The following is a 21,226-nucleotide window of genomic DNA, read 5'->3' as shown; positions in this document are numbered from 1 at the left end:
ACTTATCAAAATATTAAGACACTATTGAAGAGTAAAAGAAATTGAAAACCTCAACGCATACAAAACATCGAAGTTACTTTATTGCAAGTTTCTTAATCTCCAAAAATAAGTTTATATCGTGTATAATTTCGAAAACAACTAAAGAGACAGATGCAACGCAGGTACCACTTTAAAGTACAATGAAAACGTAATTATTTACAAAGCCCATTACCCTGATCCAGCTGGTTTCAATGACCTTGCGATATGTTGTCAAGGTCAACATGTTGTGTAACATCGTCTATACATACAGGCGCCGCTTGGCATCAGCCTTCAAAATGTTCGCAAAAGTACTTTCGATACTATGTATCTCATTATGTCTTTTATTATTTTACATGTCTTCTAAAGATTTGGCTGAGTCTGGATTAGGTTTGATTTAGGTAGTAAATAAAAGACATGATTATAATTTCTTACGAAATTATTATTACCATTAATCTGGAAGGTGATTATGTAGAATAATACATACTTCACCGATATGACTTTAATATATATTGTCAAGCTCAATGACTGAGTAATTCCAGACAACCGTCACTTGGTTTTAGATTCGATGATACTGTATTAATTAGATATACACATATTTTTTGAATGCGCCATTATCGTAAATGCAGCTGATTTTGAAAAAAATAGAAACAATGCTGCACCGAAACAGGTGCGAAAAAGTATGCATTTAGACAATTCAATATGCATATAATGACATCGAGTTGTCAGCGATGTATATATGGTATGTTTATGTTAAGTATCAATATCTTACTAACGCTTATTATTTCACTTGAATTCTCGAAATAATTACTCATTGTCAGATAAGCAACCAAATGTGATTCCGGATTGCAACTACTTTTACACGTTATACGTGGATAGAGGAAAACTACTCAACCGCGTTGGCTTGGTAACATATCTCAAGGCCATTGAAATCGGTAGCGGTCAATTGCTTTGTAAATATTTATTGTAGAATTTTATAAAGTATGAATTGCGCATAATCAAAAGAACAAACGTGTATCTTCCACAATTAGAATAATGAATGAAATTCGAAGATGAGCGGTGATTATATAATAATCGATTCTAGAATTAACCGGGCACATGTATATCACATATTTATACATTAAAAACTATAATACAACGCATACGATAATTTTAAAAAAAGTTATCATCGCTTCATATACCATAAAACCATAAGCTGTACACGATTCAGTCTGACAAAGTGCTTGTAGGTTCGCTTATTGTAATTTTGCTTCTTCCTTTGCTTTCCAAAGAATTAACTCCATACAAGCGACAGCATCCTCTTTGCTGTCGTGTCCACCAACTGTAATATGAAACAAAAAATTAGTTATAGAAGAATTATTTTTACTTCATCACAAACCTTAATGTGCAAAGAAATCGCGAAATAAAATATCGTTATTGAACTATACCGCGAATGAAAAAAAACAAAAAAGTAAATGATTCTAAACTAACCGTCATTTTGAATGATCTTTCTTAAATATTCGGAACAAAGATTCTTCAATGCTCTCTTTTGTGGATAGCCATTTTTGTGTGGAAACATCACGCTTGTATCAACGACAGTATCGTGCAAAAGCCTTAAAGCTTTGAAATCGCTTTCTAAACTATGACCCACTAATATAGTTTTATCTGAAAACATTGTTAACAATGTTGCTTGGACATCTAATAACGTTGTTGTCACGTCTTTCATATTTTCTTCTGTAATCCCAGAAAACCTGTATACGCGATTTTAATATTGATTTGATTATTTATAAACATTGTATGAAAAATTACTTTTCTTTTTATTTTACGCATTACCTTTTTTTTAAAGAAAAAAGAGAAAGGAACAGGAAAAGATGAAAGAAGAAATATTTTAATATTTTTTACCTCGTATTATAATCGACTATAGGATTTTGGGGATTCACTAACGTCTCATATACTACACTACAATCATCATCAATAACTGTTATCCTGGTTAGTTCCAATCCTTGAGTAGTATAACACATTTCACAATCGAGTGCATATACTCCTTGTTCCTCTACCGGCGTATCTTAATAATAATAACAATGAAGACAAATAATAGAACACATATAAACTAGAGTTGGAAATAGAGATAAATAAACATTTACAAATTACCTTTCGGTAAAGTTCTCACGTAACCACGAAGGTTTTCGTAATCTGTATAATCCCAAACGTGCGTCTTCGCGTCACAACAACCAGTTGCAGAACCATATTGTTGACAGCAACTATATTTGCTTTCACCTCTGATTGTGAACTTTCTGCCCCAATGATATATACAGTTCTGTGATCGCAAAGCAAATCCTCGTTTATCAATCATATAGGTTTGACCACATCGACTACATATTCTTTCGTTAGGCACTTTTGACAGAACACTTTGATTTCGTGTGTTAGTTACATAGACTTTGGCACGACCCTGCAATTGAAAGGAATTGAGCGATATTTTCACGAATATTTTACTATATTTCTGAAAAGCTTTTTTCACTCGTTTTACCTTCTGACCATCTGGATATGGACGAGGAAACCCGTTACTTTGAAGTTGTTGCTCCGTCATTATCCATTTTTTTAGCATACCATATAAAGCTGCCCCTTTAAATTGCGTAACGGATCTTTTTGTTTTAAGAACACTCCACGAACCTTTAGTTTTCCCAGCCAGCACTGTTTCATGAGAAACTGTACTACTACCTGGAATTACTATTGCATTATTATCCACAGATGAATTTTGATCAGCTTCTTTTCTCAATCTATGCGTAGCAAGCATGCAGGAACTTTTGTAAACGGCTAGTGCTTTGCATCTTTCGTGACAAGCATATTCTTCTTTAATCGCACGTTGTGCTGCGTCCTCGGCACTTGTATAAATTAATACACATACGTCTTGCATCATATTCACATAATACTGACGAACGTTTAAAGGAAATTTCTGCGTGGTTACTTGTAATGGTTCAGGACGAATTAACTGAGGAACCTGAAACACAACCAAGACATTATACAGCTCTGTACACTTATAATTAATTAAAAAACAAGGAATATAGACCATTTGTGGAACATGAGCTATGCGTACACCACTCTTCGCCGTTTGTGCAGCTGTTTTATAATTATCTGCGGCTTTCGGCTCCACTGACTTTCCTACATTTTCTGTTACCTTTCTTTTTTCTAGTGCTAAGGATTTAGCATACGGTACATGTGCAATCCTGACACGACCTGTCGAATATATAATTAATTATTAACAGTTCGTAGCGGTACTTGACAGCAAACTTTCTGTCCCGCGGCCGCTACACAAAGACTCTACCCTTCGAATAAGATGATTGCCAGATGTCGATATATTTTCACTGAATATTTTCAGCTAGCCTAAGGACCCGCTATAAATCTTAGCCCTTAGAGTGCTGAATACTCGCGGTCTATGCAGTCCGTACGTACGGCGCGCAGCTAGCGCTGACGATCGCTGTGGGTGGAATACTTTTTCGTTAGACTGAACTCTATTAATTGACTATTCAAAGCGCAAATCGTAATAAGTTATAGTAATTCTTTCGTGCGAGATTAAACGATTTAAGAGCGTTATTTTTTAGTATTAATTATTTATTATAAACATTGAAATTTATAATTAACTAGAATTTGGGTAATAAACTAAAAAACAATAAACTAGAAAACTAAATTTAGTAAATATAACACAAGTTAATAATTCAGTTGTGTGTGCAGAATTTCAAAACAATTATCGATACATAATCCGACATCGCATTTTCTGCATTCTCTTATTTTTCACACAAACAACACATTTTCTTCTTAATAATTAGATGCGACTGTCCGCGAAACAGGTAGACAACTGTTATAACGAGGCATTATTGGCATTTGTTTACTGCCGTTACTAAGGAATGCATTTATATTTATCTCACACAAACGTAACAGTATTACTTCTGCGTAGGTGAATTGAAAAACGCATACATGCGTCCTTAGTCCATGCCAGGCACTTATAGAAAACGCATATATATGTCCTTAGTCCACACCGATAGCTTTCGCCAGATGCTTATATGCGCCCATAGCACTCTAAGGGTTAAGATTCATGTAGCTAAGGTTCTCTAAAGGGTTCTCTAGTCTTTGTCTCAACAGTCCCTACACATACCACCCATTACGGGAAAACACAGGAAATTTGCTTTTCCTCACGTAAGACGCTCCTCGCTAGCAACTTTCTCTCAAGGGCGGTTAACATCCCTTTTCAACCACCAATTCAAAATTTAGCCAATTAACAGCGACGTCCATTTCCTCACTTTCTGAACTAACACTTTCCTTAACGAATCCGATGATTCCGCATCCTTAGACATATCCAATCACAGTTTTCCTAAGGAGCATCATCGCGACAAAGATTCATTCTGTCGTGAGCCGCGAGACGAGTTGGAAGATGTCCACCTGAATTGATCGTCGGCAGTTGTCCGTAATAGCGAACCCGAATTTCTCGACATCTGGTGCAATCGTCTCGACTTGAATCGCACCGCGAAAAGTATTGCGCCGAGCTTGAACTTGTAATTGCGAACCGATAATTGTACCGCGCTTTCGGCGCACGACTGTGTACCACGAACACAAACAAATAAATAATTATTGTTGAACAATATCGAGTGATTCTTCTACACCTATCACGCACATCACCTTAAGTTTCTATTTATAATACTTTCTTAAAAAAATAGTTACGTACCATTCCCAGTTAACTTCAATTCGCTGTTACTCGCTGTACCTATTGCTTCGGTACAATTACGACGTACATCCTTGGGGGCACTACTACTTGCAGAAATTGTTTTTTCTGCTACAGCATCGCGCATCAGACGCCACCTTTCGTACATTTTCTGTTGTGGATTTACAAATTTTCTCGCCTGTTGATTAACTCCAATTTGCCTGATAACACATGCAGCTGCTGAAGGATGTGCTACTCTTTTCTTGCCAATCTCTTCTACCTGTTCCTTTTCTTTTTCGTCCAATGCAGATGATCTGACTTTCAATGGTTCTGCTACCCTTGATTGTTCTGGTACTTGGTATTCCTTGTAATAACATTTCCAATAAAAATAAGTATATGCAAATTAATATATTCTGTATTGCAATTTTTAAGTCCTCAGAATTTTAACAAGATTAATTTATTACACATACCTGAAATATCTTTAAACACTCTTCTTGTACATCATGGTCTGAATCAGACATGCTGAAAGTTACATCAATATCATTACCGATGATACTACTATGATGATCATCATTCTCTTCATCATTGTCATTCATGGAATTCAGACGAATGCTTTCTAAAGAATTTCTGAATCTCTCGGTTAAATTTCTTTTTTCCTTACTCTTCACATATTTTTCGTTTATTGTATCATCCAAACTACGATGCATTTTCAAATGTTTGCTACTTCTATCACTTTTATTCTTAGTGTGCTCTTTTGAAGAACTCTTGGAATGCCCATGACGTTTCCCAGATCTATGATTATCCTTTCTATCGCTCTTAGATTTGTGTTTACTCTCATCTTTATCTTGGGCCTTGTCCTTTTCCTGATGTTTGTATTTACTCCTATCCTTATCACGATTCTTATCTTTTGATTCCTTGCTCTTGTGACTTAAATGATTTTTATTTTTACTTTTATTATGCGAACTGGAATGCGACCTTTTACTTGACTCATGCTTCTCTTTATACCTTTTATGAGAGGTACTGTGATCTCTTTGATTATTACCTTTATCCTTATCCTTGCTTTTATATTCCTTTACATTTTTAACCGTACTTTTATTCGAATCTACCTCTGATACATTTCCTTTTTCACATTGTGAGGATTTAGAACTCTCATCACTAGGCAGCGTTTCTTGTTTCACAGTATTGCTACATGTCAATATTTTTTCATTATGATTTTCTTTGTTAATAGTTCTATCAGTGCTATCTATTATCTTTGGAAAATACGTATCCTGTAAATTGTTCACATAGTCAGATTTTTTTATATCAGGATAAGATTCATTTTGTTCTAAAGTCTTAAAATCAATGTGTGAAGTATTATTTTTATTTGTGTCATCATGATCGTCAGTATTATCGCAATCATTACTATTCTCTTCTTCATCATCAGAAAATTTTGGTTCGATATCTATAGAAGTATCTGGAGATATTTTACTAGACTGTACATCAGAAGTTGATTTAGAGCATGTGAGTACTTCATCCATCATATTGAGATCTGTTTCAATATGATCTAATGCAGATTCATTTAATTCGTCACCTGTTTTTAGTCGAGTTTTCACTTTTTTTGGAACATATTCTTCCCTTTTCTTTTTACTCTTTGGATAATAGGTCTCCCTGAGTTTAAGTAAATATTCATTTGGACTACCATCCTTACATGAATTTAGTGAAGCTGAGTCCGATTTGCATGTAGGTATATAACTCTGCATAGTATCCCGAGCTTCAGGTGTGATTATCACAGTAGGTTTGTATTTAATTTCAACACTTTGAGGTTCTGCAGATTCATTGTCCATATTTAACCAAGGTTTAGTTTCATCTGGAGAAGATTTACGTTTCACAGCTACTGTATTTTTCCTAGTTGGCATATAGGATACTATCGGTATGTGACGTTTCTTTAGTTCTGCAATTGGTGTTGGATTATAAACGCATGGTTGCATATTAACTGGTGCTGGTGTATTTGTTCTTTCTTCTACCACAGTGGCCTTAACATTGTTTACTGTACCAGATGATCCAGTGGTTAATGTTGGTTTTAATTCTTCAACTACCTGAGAAACAACATTCTGACAAGACAATTTATTATCTACATCTGTGACACTTCGATTAGCTAGAACTTTTTTGACAGCTTCTGTTACTAATTGTTGTAAAACGCCTGAATCAGATGTTACCATTGTAGCAGCTTTAGAATCTTCAGCCTGCCCCGCAGAATGGTTTTCCACTGTCTCTGTAGCCTCTGTGGTAACTCCAACATCTTCTAAAACAATATATAAATTCACATTTTTTAGATAAATTGTTTATGCTAGAAAACTCTGCGATAAAACCGAAATAATCTTCTGGAGCAATATAAAATATCACGCGTAATATATTTATGATAAAGGAAAAGCTGAACAATAAAGGAACTTACCTCGTTTCGAATGCTTGAAATGACAGTAAGGTCTATCGCACGCTCCATTTTCATAAAATGGACAGTTTATAGCTTTAAAGTAACCAGTCGAAGGCAACATAACTATTTCATTGTACTTTATACTTTCGATCGTTCATTCTTTGACATGGTATCGTATAAAGTCATATTAGAACATTGGCTTTTAAACAAAACCAACCTTTGTAAACTTGCTTTATATATCAAATATTATTCTTCTTTATATTTAATTAATGGACATGTGTGATTATTATAAATCAAGAGATTTATGAATTTTTATTAGACACATCGAAAACACAAAACTCAAAACGAAGCGAATCCCGAAAACAGAGGTTATGTACAATTGAGTAGTACATTTCCCTATTTGCAATTTGTTTGAGAGTATTCAATCACTTCCTTCCCCACCTGAACCAACCACCCTAACGACATCTTACTGTTTCCTCCATCTGCTCTTCCTCAATTTCGTACTTTTTTTCAAATCTGCAATCTAATATTTGCAGAAATTTTGAAAATATTTCATATATATAATTTATAAAGAATTGTATATAATACCACTTATAAAAAGATGTTAAATGTGAAAATTTTTAATTTATTTTGATATTATTGTAGAATTTAAAGTCAATCTTAATTTCACATATTTTTTATATGTACACATAAGTATGTATATTATATTCACTATAATGACGATAAAACAATTCTATTATTATAACAATGGGTGTAAATATATAACAAGTGCGGTCGTATATTGTAATTGTTTTTCTAATTTAATTGTACAAAACAATACTATATTCTAAATAAATACTTGATTCAGATTAATAAAAATATGGCATTAAATTTATAATTAGGAACTTATATATAAATATAATATATTTTAAATCTAATAAAAAATGAATCCGGAATTTATTAATAATTGAACCTAATATGTGTATTAATTCGAAATATATTTCGAAAGTTTTATATTTCGAAAATTCAGTATTAATGAATATTTTGGTTAAATATTTGAGAATATTAACGTAAAAATAAAATGCAATATATTTTGAAAAATAAGGTTTTCGCTTTAATTTGTCAGTATCCCTTGTGTTCTTTAAATAATTTTCATCTTCCGATAAATAGATTTGCATCGCATAAATTTTAAGTACGCGCCTAATACTATATTGTTATTTTCACTAAACGATTCATGCGTTACCACATCTCTACGATTTCTTACTACCTATAGTTCAGCTAGTACAAAATGGTCGACGTGCCTTGAGTGTATGATACAGATTGGTAGATACAACATTTTGTTTCCTCATGAAGGAATTAGATACAATACACTACGTGTAATATTAATGGATTTATAAAGGTTATTGCATTTCAGGTGTGTATTATTTTTAATGTTAAGTGATATCTTTCAATAAGCAAAGTAATTAAGTCGAGCGTTCACCTGTCAATACGGCTTCTTTTGGCAGCAAAGTGTGTACGTCGCCCTTATCAGAGTGTGAAAGACTGCATATATAACTAATGTTTCCCAACTCATAATAAGTCTAAAATATATCGTAATTGTGTTGTACTTGTTATTTGCGAATTTTTCCATTAACTGTATAAAGATTCTCGAATTTATATTCTTTTATGAAATGTTTTCGAAACGATAAACTTAATGTAACGCTATTTATAATATTTACAAATGTTTCAGTGTCCGCTTTTGGAAAAATTAAATAATCATCTAATCGTCAGAAATAAAAGAGATGGAAAAACGACAGGAAATATTGGCTCCGTTTTCTTCTGGTAAGTTGCTACTGACACAAAGACATGAGTAATTTCTCTCTGTCTATATTATATACATTTATTGATACCATCATTGTATGCAATAAAATATTGAAAGAAGGAACATAATATTTCTTAGAGAGTTGATATCCTGTCTATATTTTATTTACTAAAGCCTTTCTTTCTTCTGTAAAATGTATAAATGTTTATTGTTAATATTTCATACAAATATTATATGTATAACTTTTTATATATTTGTTATAGAATATATATTCCAATATTGTTTCAATGTTATTGACTTAATATACAAATACAGTTATGTATATTAATTCAAAGTAGAATTAACGTTGTAGTATAGATGTGTGTCTTGTTTTCATAACTTTTTAAAATTCGCTGTTTTTATTAAAATGCTATTAATTCTCTTTAGTCTCCATTTGTGACTTTAAATTGAATAAATATTATATTATACACATGCAATTTTGTTTATTAATCTGTTATTATTATGGTTTTATTTAATAATTAAAAACGAATTTCTATTGTAACAACTATAACTTTTTGTTTAAATTAATATTTTAGTTGTAATAAATTTTCTAAAATAACGATTTTCTACAGAAACTTGTCATTTGTTATATTTATAGGATGAGAATATATGTATATTTAATTTTCACATGATTGGATTCAATGCTTCCATGAGTATAAAATTGATACAATACTGGTATTCTAAAATTATACATTTTATCAATACTTCAAAATATAGTAGTGTAATAGAAAATACTTAAAATAAGTAATAGTTAAGCATAGCTAAATCATAATCAAAGTATTTCAAATTTATGTATAATATTTTTACTAATAAAAATATAAAAATTAGAACAAATTTAAATGATAATTTTTATATTAAAATTATTTAGCGTTAAAAAAATATTAAACATGTAAAAAATTTTAAAATATGGTCAAATAATAAATTCGTCATTATTCAGATTAAATAATAATTTAGTTAGTTTAAGATGAGACTCCAAACAGATACAATTTAGATCTAAAAATATTTTGATTAAAGCCTAATAGCTCTTGTAAACGATATTTAATCGCGAGATATAAATTATGAATACGGAAACAAAAAATAAAATTATTGAAAAGGGTGGTAATAAAAGTATTAGGTTGAAGGTTGGAGGTCGGTTAAGGATCGGGGGTGCATGGAGGTGGGGTGGCACGCGCGGACCAACGGATCAATTCGCGCTTGGGAGCTACGGGGAAAAGCAACAGTGTGTCTACCCCTTGCTTCCCGGAAAAGTACTTGATACGATTTAATCTCTTTTATTTATTCGTGATACTAGGATGACAATAAACATTTCATCAAATCAATATGTAGGTACAATAGAATATGTTAATTGATTGAATATTTTCATCAGGAGTGTCGTTATCCGGGTGATTCATGTGATCAACATCTATATTAGATTCTCTGTTTTGATAAAATTGAACATGTAACTGTTAGATCAAATATAATAAGAAAACTGGTTTTATCAGTAGAAGTGATAAGATCAAGATAATAGTCTTACATTTATTTATTACCAATTAACGTTAAATCGATGTAATAAGACATACTTGTTTCCGAATTGTGACATTTGACAGACGACCTTGGATTATCTGTGATCGATATTAATGTAATAAAATATAACTACTATTTTCAATTAAGTTCGTTTCGATAAAAGAACTGAACAAATTATTCGTATTGATATTCACACGTTCATAAAATTAAAAATACAAATATATACCATACAACAATTTGACCTGGTTTTCATTGAATATATCTTTATACATTACTGACATGAGAGCGGGAGGCTGCTGCAATTGTCACGAGCGGGTCCCCTATTTGTTCTCTTCGCAGTCAATAGACGCGAGGACATTTGGATATCGGTTTTCTCATATCTCGATGCAGTTCATGAAGTGCGATATTCCTTGTTGCAGTACCGTCTTTTTCGTGAAAGAGTATTATCTTACAATCTAATTTTTGAGTAATTTATATTGTGCCATACAATAACATATTGTTATTACTTAAACTGATCACTGAATGTGTTTAAATAATAATTATTTTGTTATATTTCATCTCTGTATTATATAGCCATAAATGATAAAAAAAGATTTGTTTTTAATATGCTTATAGATGAATGTCCAAATAGTGGGGAGGATAGTGAAGAAGATGTAATAACTGATTATTTGGGATCATCGCATTCTGATTGCGATCGTATACCTATTATTAATGGAGATCTTGGCAATTTAAATTTACATGGAAATATAATTACTGAGACCGGCTACACCAAAGACAATACAGAGAAAACGGCTATTACAATGTCTGAAGGGACTGAAAGAGATGAACAGCAACAGCAGCACTCACTGCTTACACTTGGCACTAATAGTCAAGCTCAGACTAATCCATTGGTGCCAATTATTAGTGTCACACCTCATTCACCTGGTCTTGCTAAAAACTACCCAGTTTTAGGTAAATATTTTTGATTTTTGATTTATGTAACTCCATGCATTACATTTCGTTGATCTCAGTATCACTTGACATTATAAAATTTTATGTGCTTTTGTGGCTAACAATTCGTTCACCTCCTTGCAGAGGACAATTTGCAGCATCTGCATGAAATCCATGATTGTATTCAGCGTATGAGAGATCTGACGCTGAGCAACTGGGGATATAATCACCGCACATCCCACAACGATGTACCTCAACGATTAACTTCATCATGTCCTTCCCTATGTCCTTTCATTTCGCCTGAAATTGCACCACGCTCAAGCAATAATGATACAGGATCTGATCCTGATCTCCTTGCTAACTGTTCCACCAACAGCTCTCCCACACATTTTCCATCAGTAGGTCCTCGTTCACAGAATGCACAAGGTATAGACAGAAGACGCAGCTGGACTGACTTGGAAGACACTCGATGTGGACGTCGCAGATATTCTGGGCAAAATCATCTACAAGCACAGAACATGGTTAATATTTTCTGATACATTTTTAAAGAAATACATTATTCATTGTACACTTGTGGCATGAGTTTAATAGCTTCATTGCTTTTTTTAATATGTTTTGTTAAAGCTTTTGACTATTCTTTCCATTATCATATTCATTGTATAACCGTTACAATTGCAGCGACAACGCAGTATTAGTTTAAGCAGTTTAGACAGTGAAATGGAAATAGAATTACATGGAAAATCTTGTACCAGACCTGTAGGAGTTGCTAGTCGAGCATGCAGGTCGCAAGCAAGTACTCATTCTCTTAATGAAGCTGATCTTGTACAGGTAATGGATGCTCGTATTGAGAAGTTTCTTATATGTTCAATTTGTAATGAAATACATTGCAAATTTTTCTTTAACAGAGCGAATATCAGAAGATAGTTACAAAACGATTCAAAGGTAGTCAAAGATTAGCAGACAGCAGTGGTTTAATGCCTGGTCTTACAGGTTCTCGTTTACCTCTTCAGAAATCTATTTCAACGCCTTCAATTGTTACACCTCAAGTTAATGCTCACTTGGCAGAAACTGTAACTAGAACAACACCGTCACTTACAGCGTAAGCTAAATAAAAATATTTTTAGATTGTACAGCTAGATCAGTACTGATGCAAATTTGTAAACTATTGTATTGTCTTTTAATTTAAGAAATAACAATAATATTTTTTATAATAAAATTATTAATGTAAGTTTTATATTTTGAAATGTCATTGAAGTATATTAATAATATTTTGATTTTATTTTCAGTTTTGTATTAATTTCATTAATTTTTAACAACTGCTTATAAATACTTCATGTTTTATGATCTAGCTTGCAATCTTTTTAAGATATCATATACAAGTAGCATATAAAGTAACACATATTTTATGTATATATGAAGTATAAAATATGTGTATACATATATTTCTTTTAACTTGAATAATTTTTAAATTAATAGTAAAAACAAATTGCATGGTTATTAATACGTTTATAAAAGATTTCAAAATTTGCCTACATTTAAGAATGCTTGCATCTTGTAGATGAAAGTATTTTAGCATGGTTGCACCATTTATTGCTATACTTAAGCAATTTTCAATTTTTTAAGACTACATTGCACCTATATTAAAGTCAAAATATTACTTCATCCTCATAATATTTGATTCCTAAAATTATTTCAAAAATTTTTATCTCACGTTGAATAATCTCAGTAATCATTAAATAATCATTTAAATGATATTCTGTATACTCTGTTTAACTTTACGTCTTTGTGGCACTATTATCTTGGTGGAAAACCACGCGAGAATATCTGATTTGCATCTTTTACACAATAGTCGCATACTTTGTGTTTGTACTTGATAATTTCCTACCATCCTGCATGGTACAGCCGACGTGAAAGAAACGAAAAGGGTAGTGGAAGTGAAACTGAAACTGAGGATCTTCACACTCCAAACAGCCATGAATTCCATGAAGACAGAGAAGGCACTCCAAATGCTCAGATATCCTTTGATGAGTTACTGACGGAGTGAGTATTATACATTTTCAGTTTTTCACATATATATAAAGTGTGTGGTAACAGATAAAAAACAATTTAAGGGGTGTTTCTATTATACAAGACAAAAGAGAAGAATAAGAAAATTACATTTGAACTCCTTTTTATTAGTTATTGACATTTAAAAGTCAATTTCAATATCCCTATAATATAGAATATTAAGAGAAGACTATAACATTTACTGCCATAAATAATGCATTTTTTTAAGAAAGATCATAGATTGAACATAGAACTTGCCTACTCACAAAAATCCATAAGAGAATATCAATCTACCCTATGGAATTTCCAAGTAGAAAGGACTATCATCTCCTCTAATTCACGAATTTGTCCGTATGATTACAAAAGAGATACATTATGTACACGACTTTTTTATTCTGCATTTTCGTCTTATTTTAGTTTGTCTAAGCAATTATTTATCATTTGGTACCAAACACTTTATATAGTGTATTCTGCTAACAAGGCACAAGGAAACAAATAACTGGTTTGTATCAGCTTTATTATTAATTATTTTTTTCTTATATCGTATATACATGATAATCAGATTATAATACTATTTAGATTTTTCTATGTGTATCTTACTCTTTTATTGAAATGCTCAGTAATGTACGCATTTAGTCATAACTTATAATTTATTTTTATCGTAATCACTAGTGTAAATACACCATAGTACTGCTTGTAAATATTTACTGCTAATCATTTTCATACTATATTGTTTTATATTGTAAATTATTTCAATTAATTACACTTATACATATATTATATTATATATTATAATATGTAGATATAATAAATAAATATATGTACATTTATTTTTAGTGGAGTTGTATATGACGATCATCAATCAGAAAAAACTAGAAGAAAACGAGGTTCTATCTTTTTTCGTAAAAAAAAGGTATTAAAATTACGATATAGGAGATTCAAGTATATAAATAAAATATAATTTTAAAAATTACAATGAAATTGCAGGATAAGAGTTCCATCAAATCTACATCAAGCATATCCACAACTTCGAATAGCTATAATGTTAAGAGAGGATCTACCGCATCGTTACCCCTACCAGCATCCTCTGGAAGTGGAAGGTAAATAACTTTTATTATTAGAATTATAGATTTTTTGCATTGGATCTGCGTATCTGTGGTTCAAGATTCGCACGCAATTGGCATGACTAGGCCTAAACTCGGAGTTTATTATAAACTCTTCTTATTTTCAACAGAAGTACAGGAGAACTTCCAGCATCCGAATTATTAAGGAGGCATGATTGTTTAGATGAGAAAATTTTCGAATATCGGAGAATCAAATTTCTAATAACGAATAGATCTTCGGATATTAGAGATTCTACTGTACTGTATAACTTAAAGAATACATACGCATATTTGCGCTCAGCAAAAATATTGCAACTTTTTTTACTTTTCTTTGCTCATTAGATTTTTATAAAAATGTATCATCCGAGAGAAGTAATTAAACTTCGTTAATTGCCACTTATCAATTGATAATTTAATATAGTTAATTGCCAAAAAAACTTCGATATGTCAATATTTATATATATTTAAAACTTCTGTTAATCTATTATATTTCACATTTTACTCTGAGAAGTCTCTCTTACTGAATTTCTACATTTTGGATGAAAAACAAATAGAATAGGATAAATGCTAGAGAAAGTATTGTATCTGCTTATTATTCAGAAGCTTTGGCTGGCTCAAAAGCTTATTATTTCTAATTAATTTTGCAATTTAACCAAATAGTATGGCAAGCTTTAGCGTGTTTATCCTCGCGTCTCTAACATTAATTGATAAAAACATTTGCATATACATGTTAATTAACATACAAATTTCTATACCCAAACTTCTTCGGATATTGATTTTACAAGTTCAACATAAATTATAGATACGATATTAACGAAAAATGGTAGTTTTTACAATTCGAAAAGGGTATACACAATCTTTTTAAAAATGCATATCTATGTTGCTCTAATGTGTTCTATATTGCACTAAAGTATGCTTTCGAAAAGGTAATGTTTACCTATAAAAGAGCGTGTATTATCAAGTGATATATAAAAACTGAGAAACGTAATAGAGTAAGAAAACTGAAGAAGGAAGGGAAACAAAAGGCAAAATAGGGTTGCCCTAATGCAGTGTGTGCTTTTTCCTTCCCCCGTGCATTCCCTCTCGTGCAACGACAAACCGATCGATTGTTCGACGATTAAAGGGAAATTAACAGCAAGAAAGCCGTGACAAGCTACAGTCCTTGGCGGCGAGTTGCTACTAAGCTCGGAGTCAAGTAAGTCTCAGAAGTCTGATGTGTTCCTCCTATTCTGTCGAAGCGTTCGTACGTTTCTGTTCGTATATTAAATCCTACACAGTAGTAGGATGACCCGCGTCTATCGTTTCTCGATTCTTTTCTTGCACACATTGTTCAAAAGGCAATTGAATTGCCTCTTTGTGTTGTATTGACAGAGACATCACCTTGCCCCTGCCTATGCTTCTGATATGCTTGCTTCTATCATTTCTGATTATTCAATGATATATTTTGTGTATACATCTCTTTGTAACTTCATCCAATCATTATAATATAAACATACAATTATTAAATAACTAAGTAATTTCTTTATCAAGCATCATCAAGAATGAACATCTAGTACTCTCGTGCTTCCAATTGATATAAATTTCTTTATTACCCTGCACTTTGACTTTCCCTTCATAGTATGAATTTGTAGCTTTATTTACAATCTGTCCCGTGCTACTAGATGTATCTCAGAATCTACATTCAGCATTGTTCACTCATAAAATTTTTGTAGAAATACATTAATAATAAACATTTTAAGTGTCAAGTTAGGGAAAATTCTATTATTATACACTATATTTCTATATTTATACACAGATTATGATTTCATATTAAATTAATTATTTCTTTATGTTAGTAATATGTATTTTCCAAAATAAAATATGATGTAGTGCACGTAAAATCAGAGAAAGGGAGATTTAAGTAATAATTTTGCTAATTTCTAATTTATTTAAAAATATTGCGAAATTTGGAATTTTTGCCTGTTTTCATTAAAATGAGTTACAGTTAAAAAATTTGATTTCGGAAACTATTCGCAGAACTTGACGTATTGTAATGTTGAAAATATTATTTAAAATATTCCTATTCTTTTAATTTGTCCGAAAATCGTGTGTTTTTAAATTTAAGAAGATGTAATGAAATGTTCCTCGAAATTTTAGTTAAAGAATAAGTCCTTTCCCCGATGAAGTTTTTGAAAATGTTTAATTGATTCAGCTTCTAAAGACGGTGCAACACGTGCACCTTATTTCAGGTAAACGGACTGTATGCTTCGCTATTATGGTCGATTGTTCGTACTACTCCTATGGAATGCATCCATGTTAACTCCATATTAAATCTTTCCTTTAATATTCAATGTTTAGCAGCGCAACTAAACAGAAAATAAAGTGAATATAGACTACATTTATGTTGAGACACATCATGTGACACAACCCCCCTTCTTTATATTCATTTGAATGGCATTAAAGAAACCCTTCGGTAGGTATAAGTGACATATGGGACGGGTATGAGACCTGCCACTTTATTTTTATTGGATTGGCCAATAAGTGATTGCGAATTTTGTCAATACCACCTAATGTCAAAATCCGCAATCACTTAGTTGCCAACCCAATAGATCTTATTCAAGAAGTATTCCTTATATATAATTTATCCGAGTTTTGCAGATACCTGAGATTACGGATTCAAAAGAGTCGAACAGGCTCGGACAAATATCCGAGACATACGAATGAACGAATAGCCTGTCACTTTCAAGCCGATTTAAGTCGATTAAAAGAAAGAAGTCATCCGACTTGGTCCGACATGATCGGTTTTGAATTTCGAAGTTAATAGCTCACGGTTATTCATAAAATTAAAGATACGAATCGGTCCAAATTAGTCCGAAAATATTGGAGAATATGAAAATTTATGTCTTGAATATCATCTCGTTACCAGATCATACTTTAATTTCGGGTACCCGCAGTACTGACCAATTAATATACAAACATCTGTCCCTAACTGATAAATAAACTATCAAAGAATTTTAACATATTCAAAATATCTGACATCATATTGACCTTATAGATTTGTTTAATTAGAATTGCATTAATAATTTTGTGTCACTATTCCCTTTATTACTTCAAGTTTTGATAAATGTGGCACTAGTGTTTAATTTTCAAATCAGCATTAAAATAAAATTGTCATATAATATATAATTTTAATTATGGAATACTACAACAAACACAACATTTGTTTCTTTATGATAGAAACAGTATTTGAAAATATAGACTTATATTTTTCTTTCAGTCAAACAATAAATGAGGAGAAAGATGGAGATGGACAACATCGTGATATATCTAGGTTTGTAGAAACTTGTGTATTATTAAATTTTCTTTATCTTAAAATATCTAATTTATAAGAGCTTTTTGTTTAAAATAATATTGCAGTGGATTAGAAGGATTTGACTTTGGAGATGATGCTTATCAATTCACAGTGGGTGATTTGGAAGGTTTGGATCCTGAATTAGGCCTAGCTAAAGAAGAACCTGATTCTTGGAGTGCTGCCATTGGACATAACGTTGCATTACGATTAGCTGATAACTGTGAACGAAAAGTGAAAAGACAAGAACACATTTATGAATTTGTACTTACGGAAAAACATCACTGTTTGGTACTTCTCGCCATGGAAAGAATTTTTGCGGAAGGTCTGCGACGTCACTTTCGTTTGAGTCAAGCAGATTTGGAACGCATGTTCCCAAGACTACGCGATCTCATTGATATTCATTTACGATTTCTGCAAAAGTTACGTAAGAGACAAAACACAAATTCTATTGTTCCTACAATTGCTGATATATTAGTGGATCAATTCTCTGGAGAGAATGCGCAACGTATGAAGAGTGCCTATGGAGAATTCTGTAGCCGTCACAGAGATGCTGTTGAAGCTTATAAGTATTATTTGCGTCATGAACCTCGATTTGCACGATTCGTACGCCAATGTCAGGTAACTATAGTAGAGCATTTATTCTTTTGTCCATTTGCATATATATATATATAATAACATGAAGATGTATATAATTAACGTTTATACAGTCACATCCTTTGCTGAAGAAGAAAGGAATTCCTGAGTGCATTCTATTTGTTACTCAACGTTTAACAAAGTATCCACTGCTCGTTGAACCACTCATAAAAACGGTTATTGCACACGAAGAAGGTGAAGATTTACGCAAAGCCCTGGTTCTTGTTAAAGAAATCTTAGCAAATGTAGATGCATGTGTTGCTGACAAGGAAAGAGAAGATAGAAAATTAGAAATCTATAACAAGTAAAAAAAATTATATATTTTATAAACTATATTTTTAATGCTTTCATACTTATTAATAACATTTCTCTTATTATTATCATTTAGGATTGATGCAAAATCTTTTGCGACATATCGTGGTGCCAAGTTCAAAAAATCAGACATCATGGCATTTAATAGAGTCTTAAAATTCGAAGGGACTGCATATTTAATGCAAGGTCGTGGAAAAATGACTGCCATTGTAGTGGTTGTTCTTTCTGACATATTATTTTTCTTGGCTGAGAGAGATCAGAAGTATGCATTTTTTGTGCCTGACAATAAGGCTGGTATAGTATCACTTCAAAAATTACTAGTTCGTGAAAAAGCGGGTCAAGAGTCTAGAGGAATTTATTTAATAAGTAGTAATCCAGCTGAACCTGAGATGTTCGAGTTGAAAATTCAAAAACCGAAAGATAAACAATTATGGATACAAGCAATTAGATCAGCAGTTGAAGCCTGTCCACAAGAATCTGAAAATGAAACTGATATATTAACTGAAAATAATAATAATAATGAATTAAGAGATACACGTTCCTCTTCTATATCGTTACTTTCTGTTGAAGAAAGACAACGTTTAGTTAAAACTAAAGAGTCACGTGTTCTTAAGATAGTCGGTACGTGCGATATTTCATTATTAAATATGTATATTTTAATAAAAACATGAATATGTTATTAAATCATTTTATATTATTATAATTAGGTGAACTGCGAAAAAAGGATGCAGAACAGGCGTTATTACTCGAAGAGAAAATCAGCTTACAAATGCAACTCTTACATGCTGCTAATATTTGGAGTGGGAACGAAAGTAGTGATAATGAGAAAATAGAAAAAGCTGATAAAGAAATTGCAGATTATACAAGATTAGTTCACAATGAAGGAACAGATACTACACAGTTACGACAAGAGGTTATTATGTTTTATATATACTACTTTATATATTTTCAAATTAAATTATAACTATAAAGGATATTCACAGATTTCTGTATATACTTTGTAAGATATTATAACTTATATTATTCAAACTTATATAACATTTTTATTTCATTTTTAATCAGATGCATAGAATAAATTAATCATATGTATAGAATTAAATTAAATATCCTGTGCATATAAGTACAGTGAAAATTAAGGAAAAAGTAACTCTTTTTGTAGGTGATTGTTGCTGTACAAGAAGCAACAAAACTTGCTAGCTCATTATCTTTTACTGCGGGTGGCGCTACTCTTTCGAGAAGTTTGAGTTCTGCGGGAGAGCGACATAGTGAGGCCTATGTTCCATCTGCTCTTTGCGTTCCTCGAAGAGCTGAGACATTTGCGGGTTTTGATCATAACAAGGTAAATACACAATACATACATAGCAGTTAAAATCAATATAATATTATGTTCTTTTTTTAGGAAAAGTATCCGTTACGAGAGTCTGCAATTCATTCTGTAATTTCTCTTCCAAAGGTTAGTGAATTTATAAAAGAAGGTCAAGAAGAAAAAGGAAATCAAGATACAGAAATAAATAAAGATCAACAGTGGGCAGCGATTCGTCTGTCTCATCATGTCTATAGGTTGGTCTGTATAATTAGTAATCAGATGACAACAATTGATAGTCTACAGGCTCAATTAGCAGCATGTAAAGAGGGTAGTATGGGCAAATCAAATAATAGACCTAACCCAAATCGCCAATTAGAAGAATTACGTAATTTACAAGACAAGTTAAGTCGAGAGAAAGCAGCGTTTCGCGCCGCATCACAACAAGAACAAAAGCAGCTAGAAGAAGAACGAGCCGAATTGGTAAGACAACGTGAACAATTAGCAGCAGAACAGAGAGATGTTACGCAACAACGAGATCAGTTATACCGACGACTCGAGGCATTAGAACGGCAAGGAGTGACAGTAGTTACAGGTTCTGCACCTAGTTCTACAACTATTCACTTATCCCATTTGACGCAAGGAACTGATACCACTGTGCAGACGCGGAAAGCACAGCCGGATGCTAAAAGAATACCATTAAATTTAATTAGTGCTACTAATCAACAAAAAGTGCAAAGTAATCTTCCAGTCAAGCAACAATTGCCTCTAAAACTTGCTAGTGGAAGCAACAATAATAGTAGGCAAGTATAAATATTAGTCTGAAATTATGTGTTTAAATTACAAAATATATTTCATGCATATACATTTTTTATCTAATAAAAAATATAGAAGCGGAAGTACGAGTAATAATAGTCCAGATCGGCATTCACGAACGGGAAGTAGCCCGGCAATCGTAACTGGCTCTACGTATTCTTCACCAGAATTAGGAAACAATCATGCCGCTACAAGTCAAAGTCATTCCTCAAATCGTTCACTTAGAATTACACGATCTCCTCCGGAATATTCACATCAGCAACAGCATCAAAGAACGGAACAGCAGCAACCATTGGAAGAAGAAGTCATTTTTTTCTGACGTTTCTTTCGTTT

The 21,226-nt window shown here is 32.1% G+C and overlaps 2 protein-coding genes across 6 annotated transcripts; one reads left to right on the top strand and one right to left on the bottom strand.

Moving 5' to 3' along the window:
* Positions 1-961: 961 nt before the first annotated feature.
* On the bottom strand, positions 962-7,711 carry LOC126918730 (RNA exonuclease 1 homolog). 3 transcript variants are annotated; one of them, XM_050727027.1, is made up of 9 exons: positions 7,119-7,704; positions 5,158-6,965; positions 4,712-5,051; positions 3,062-3,228; positions 2,522-2,992; positions 2,146-2,443; positions 1,897-2,059; positions 1,486-1,745; positions 962-1,336 (listed from the first exon to the last, which is right to left on the bottom strand). In XM_050727027.1, the coding sequence occupies exons 1-9, from the start codon at positions 7,216-7,218 to the stop codon at positions 1,251-1,253; spliced, it is 3,693 nt and encodes a 1,230-aa protein (XP_050582984.1). In that variant the 5' UTR covers positions 7,219-7,704; the 3' UTR covers positions 962-1,250. The 3 variants fall into 3 exon arrangements, with proteins under 3 accessions (XP_050582984.1, XP_050582983.1, XP_050582985.1); XM_050727026.1 differs by having other exon boundaries at positions 5,158-6,968; positions 7,119-7,703; XM_050727028.1 differs by lacking the exon at positions 962-1,336 and having other exon boundaries at positions 1,503-1,659; positions 5,158-6,968; positions 7,119-7,711.
* Positions 7,712-8,329: 618 nt separating this feature from the next.
* LOC126918729 (rho guanine nucleotide exchange factor 18) lies at positions 8,330-21,034 on the top strand. 3 transcript variants are annotated; one of them, XM_050727022.1, is made up of 17 exons: positions 8,330-8,490; positions 8,806-8,897; positions 11,035-11,370; positions 11,494-11,870; positions 12,028-12,177; positions 12,255-12,448; positions 13,252-13,389; positions 14,233-14,308; positions 14,383-14,495; positions 15,622-15,693; positions 17,755-17,808; positions 17,895-18,447; positions 18,537-18,766; positions 18,851-19,395; positions 19,482-19,687; positions 19,934-20,113; positions 20,174-21,034. In XM_050727022.1, exons 2-17 carry the CDS (start codon positions 8,858-8,860, stop codon positions 20,888-20,890), a joined length of 3,981 nt encoding a protein of 1,326 aa, XP_050582979.1. In that variant the 5' UTR covers positions 8,330-8,490; positions 8,806-8,857; the 3' UTR covers positions 20,891-21,034. The 3 variants fall into 3 exon arrangements, with proteins under 3 accessions (XP_050582979.1, XP_050582982.1, XP_050582981.1); XM_050727025.1 differs by lacking the exon at positions 13,252-13,389; XM_050727024.1 differs by lacking the exon at positions 15,622-15,693.
* The last annotated feature ends 192 nt before the right edge of the window (positions 21,035-21,226 follow it).

The sequence above is a fragment of the Bombus affinis genome, chromosome 7 (genome assembly GCF_024516045.1).
Source record: "Bombus affinis isolate iyBomAffi1 chromosome 7, iyBomAffi1.2, whole genome shotgun sequence".
Taxonomy (NCBI): domain Eukaryota; kingdom Metazoa; phylum Arthropoda; class Insecta; order Hymenoptera; family Apidae; genus Bombus; species Bombus affinis.
Note: the sequence above shows the minus strand (reverse complement) of the source record. Positions and strands in the feature narration are given on the sequence as shown.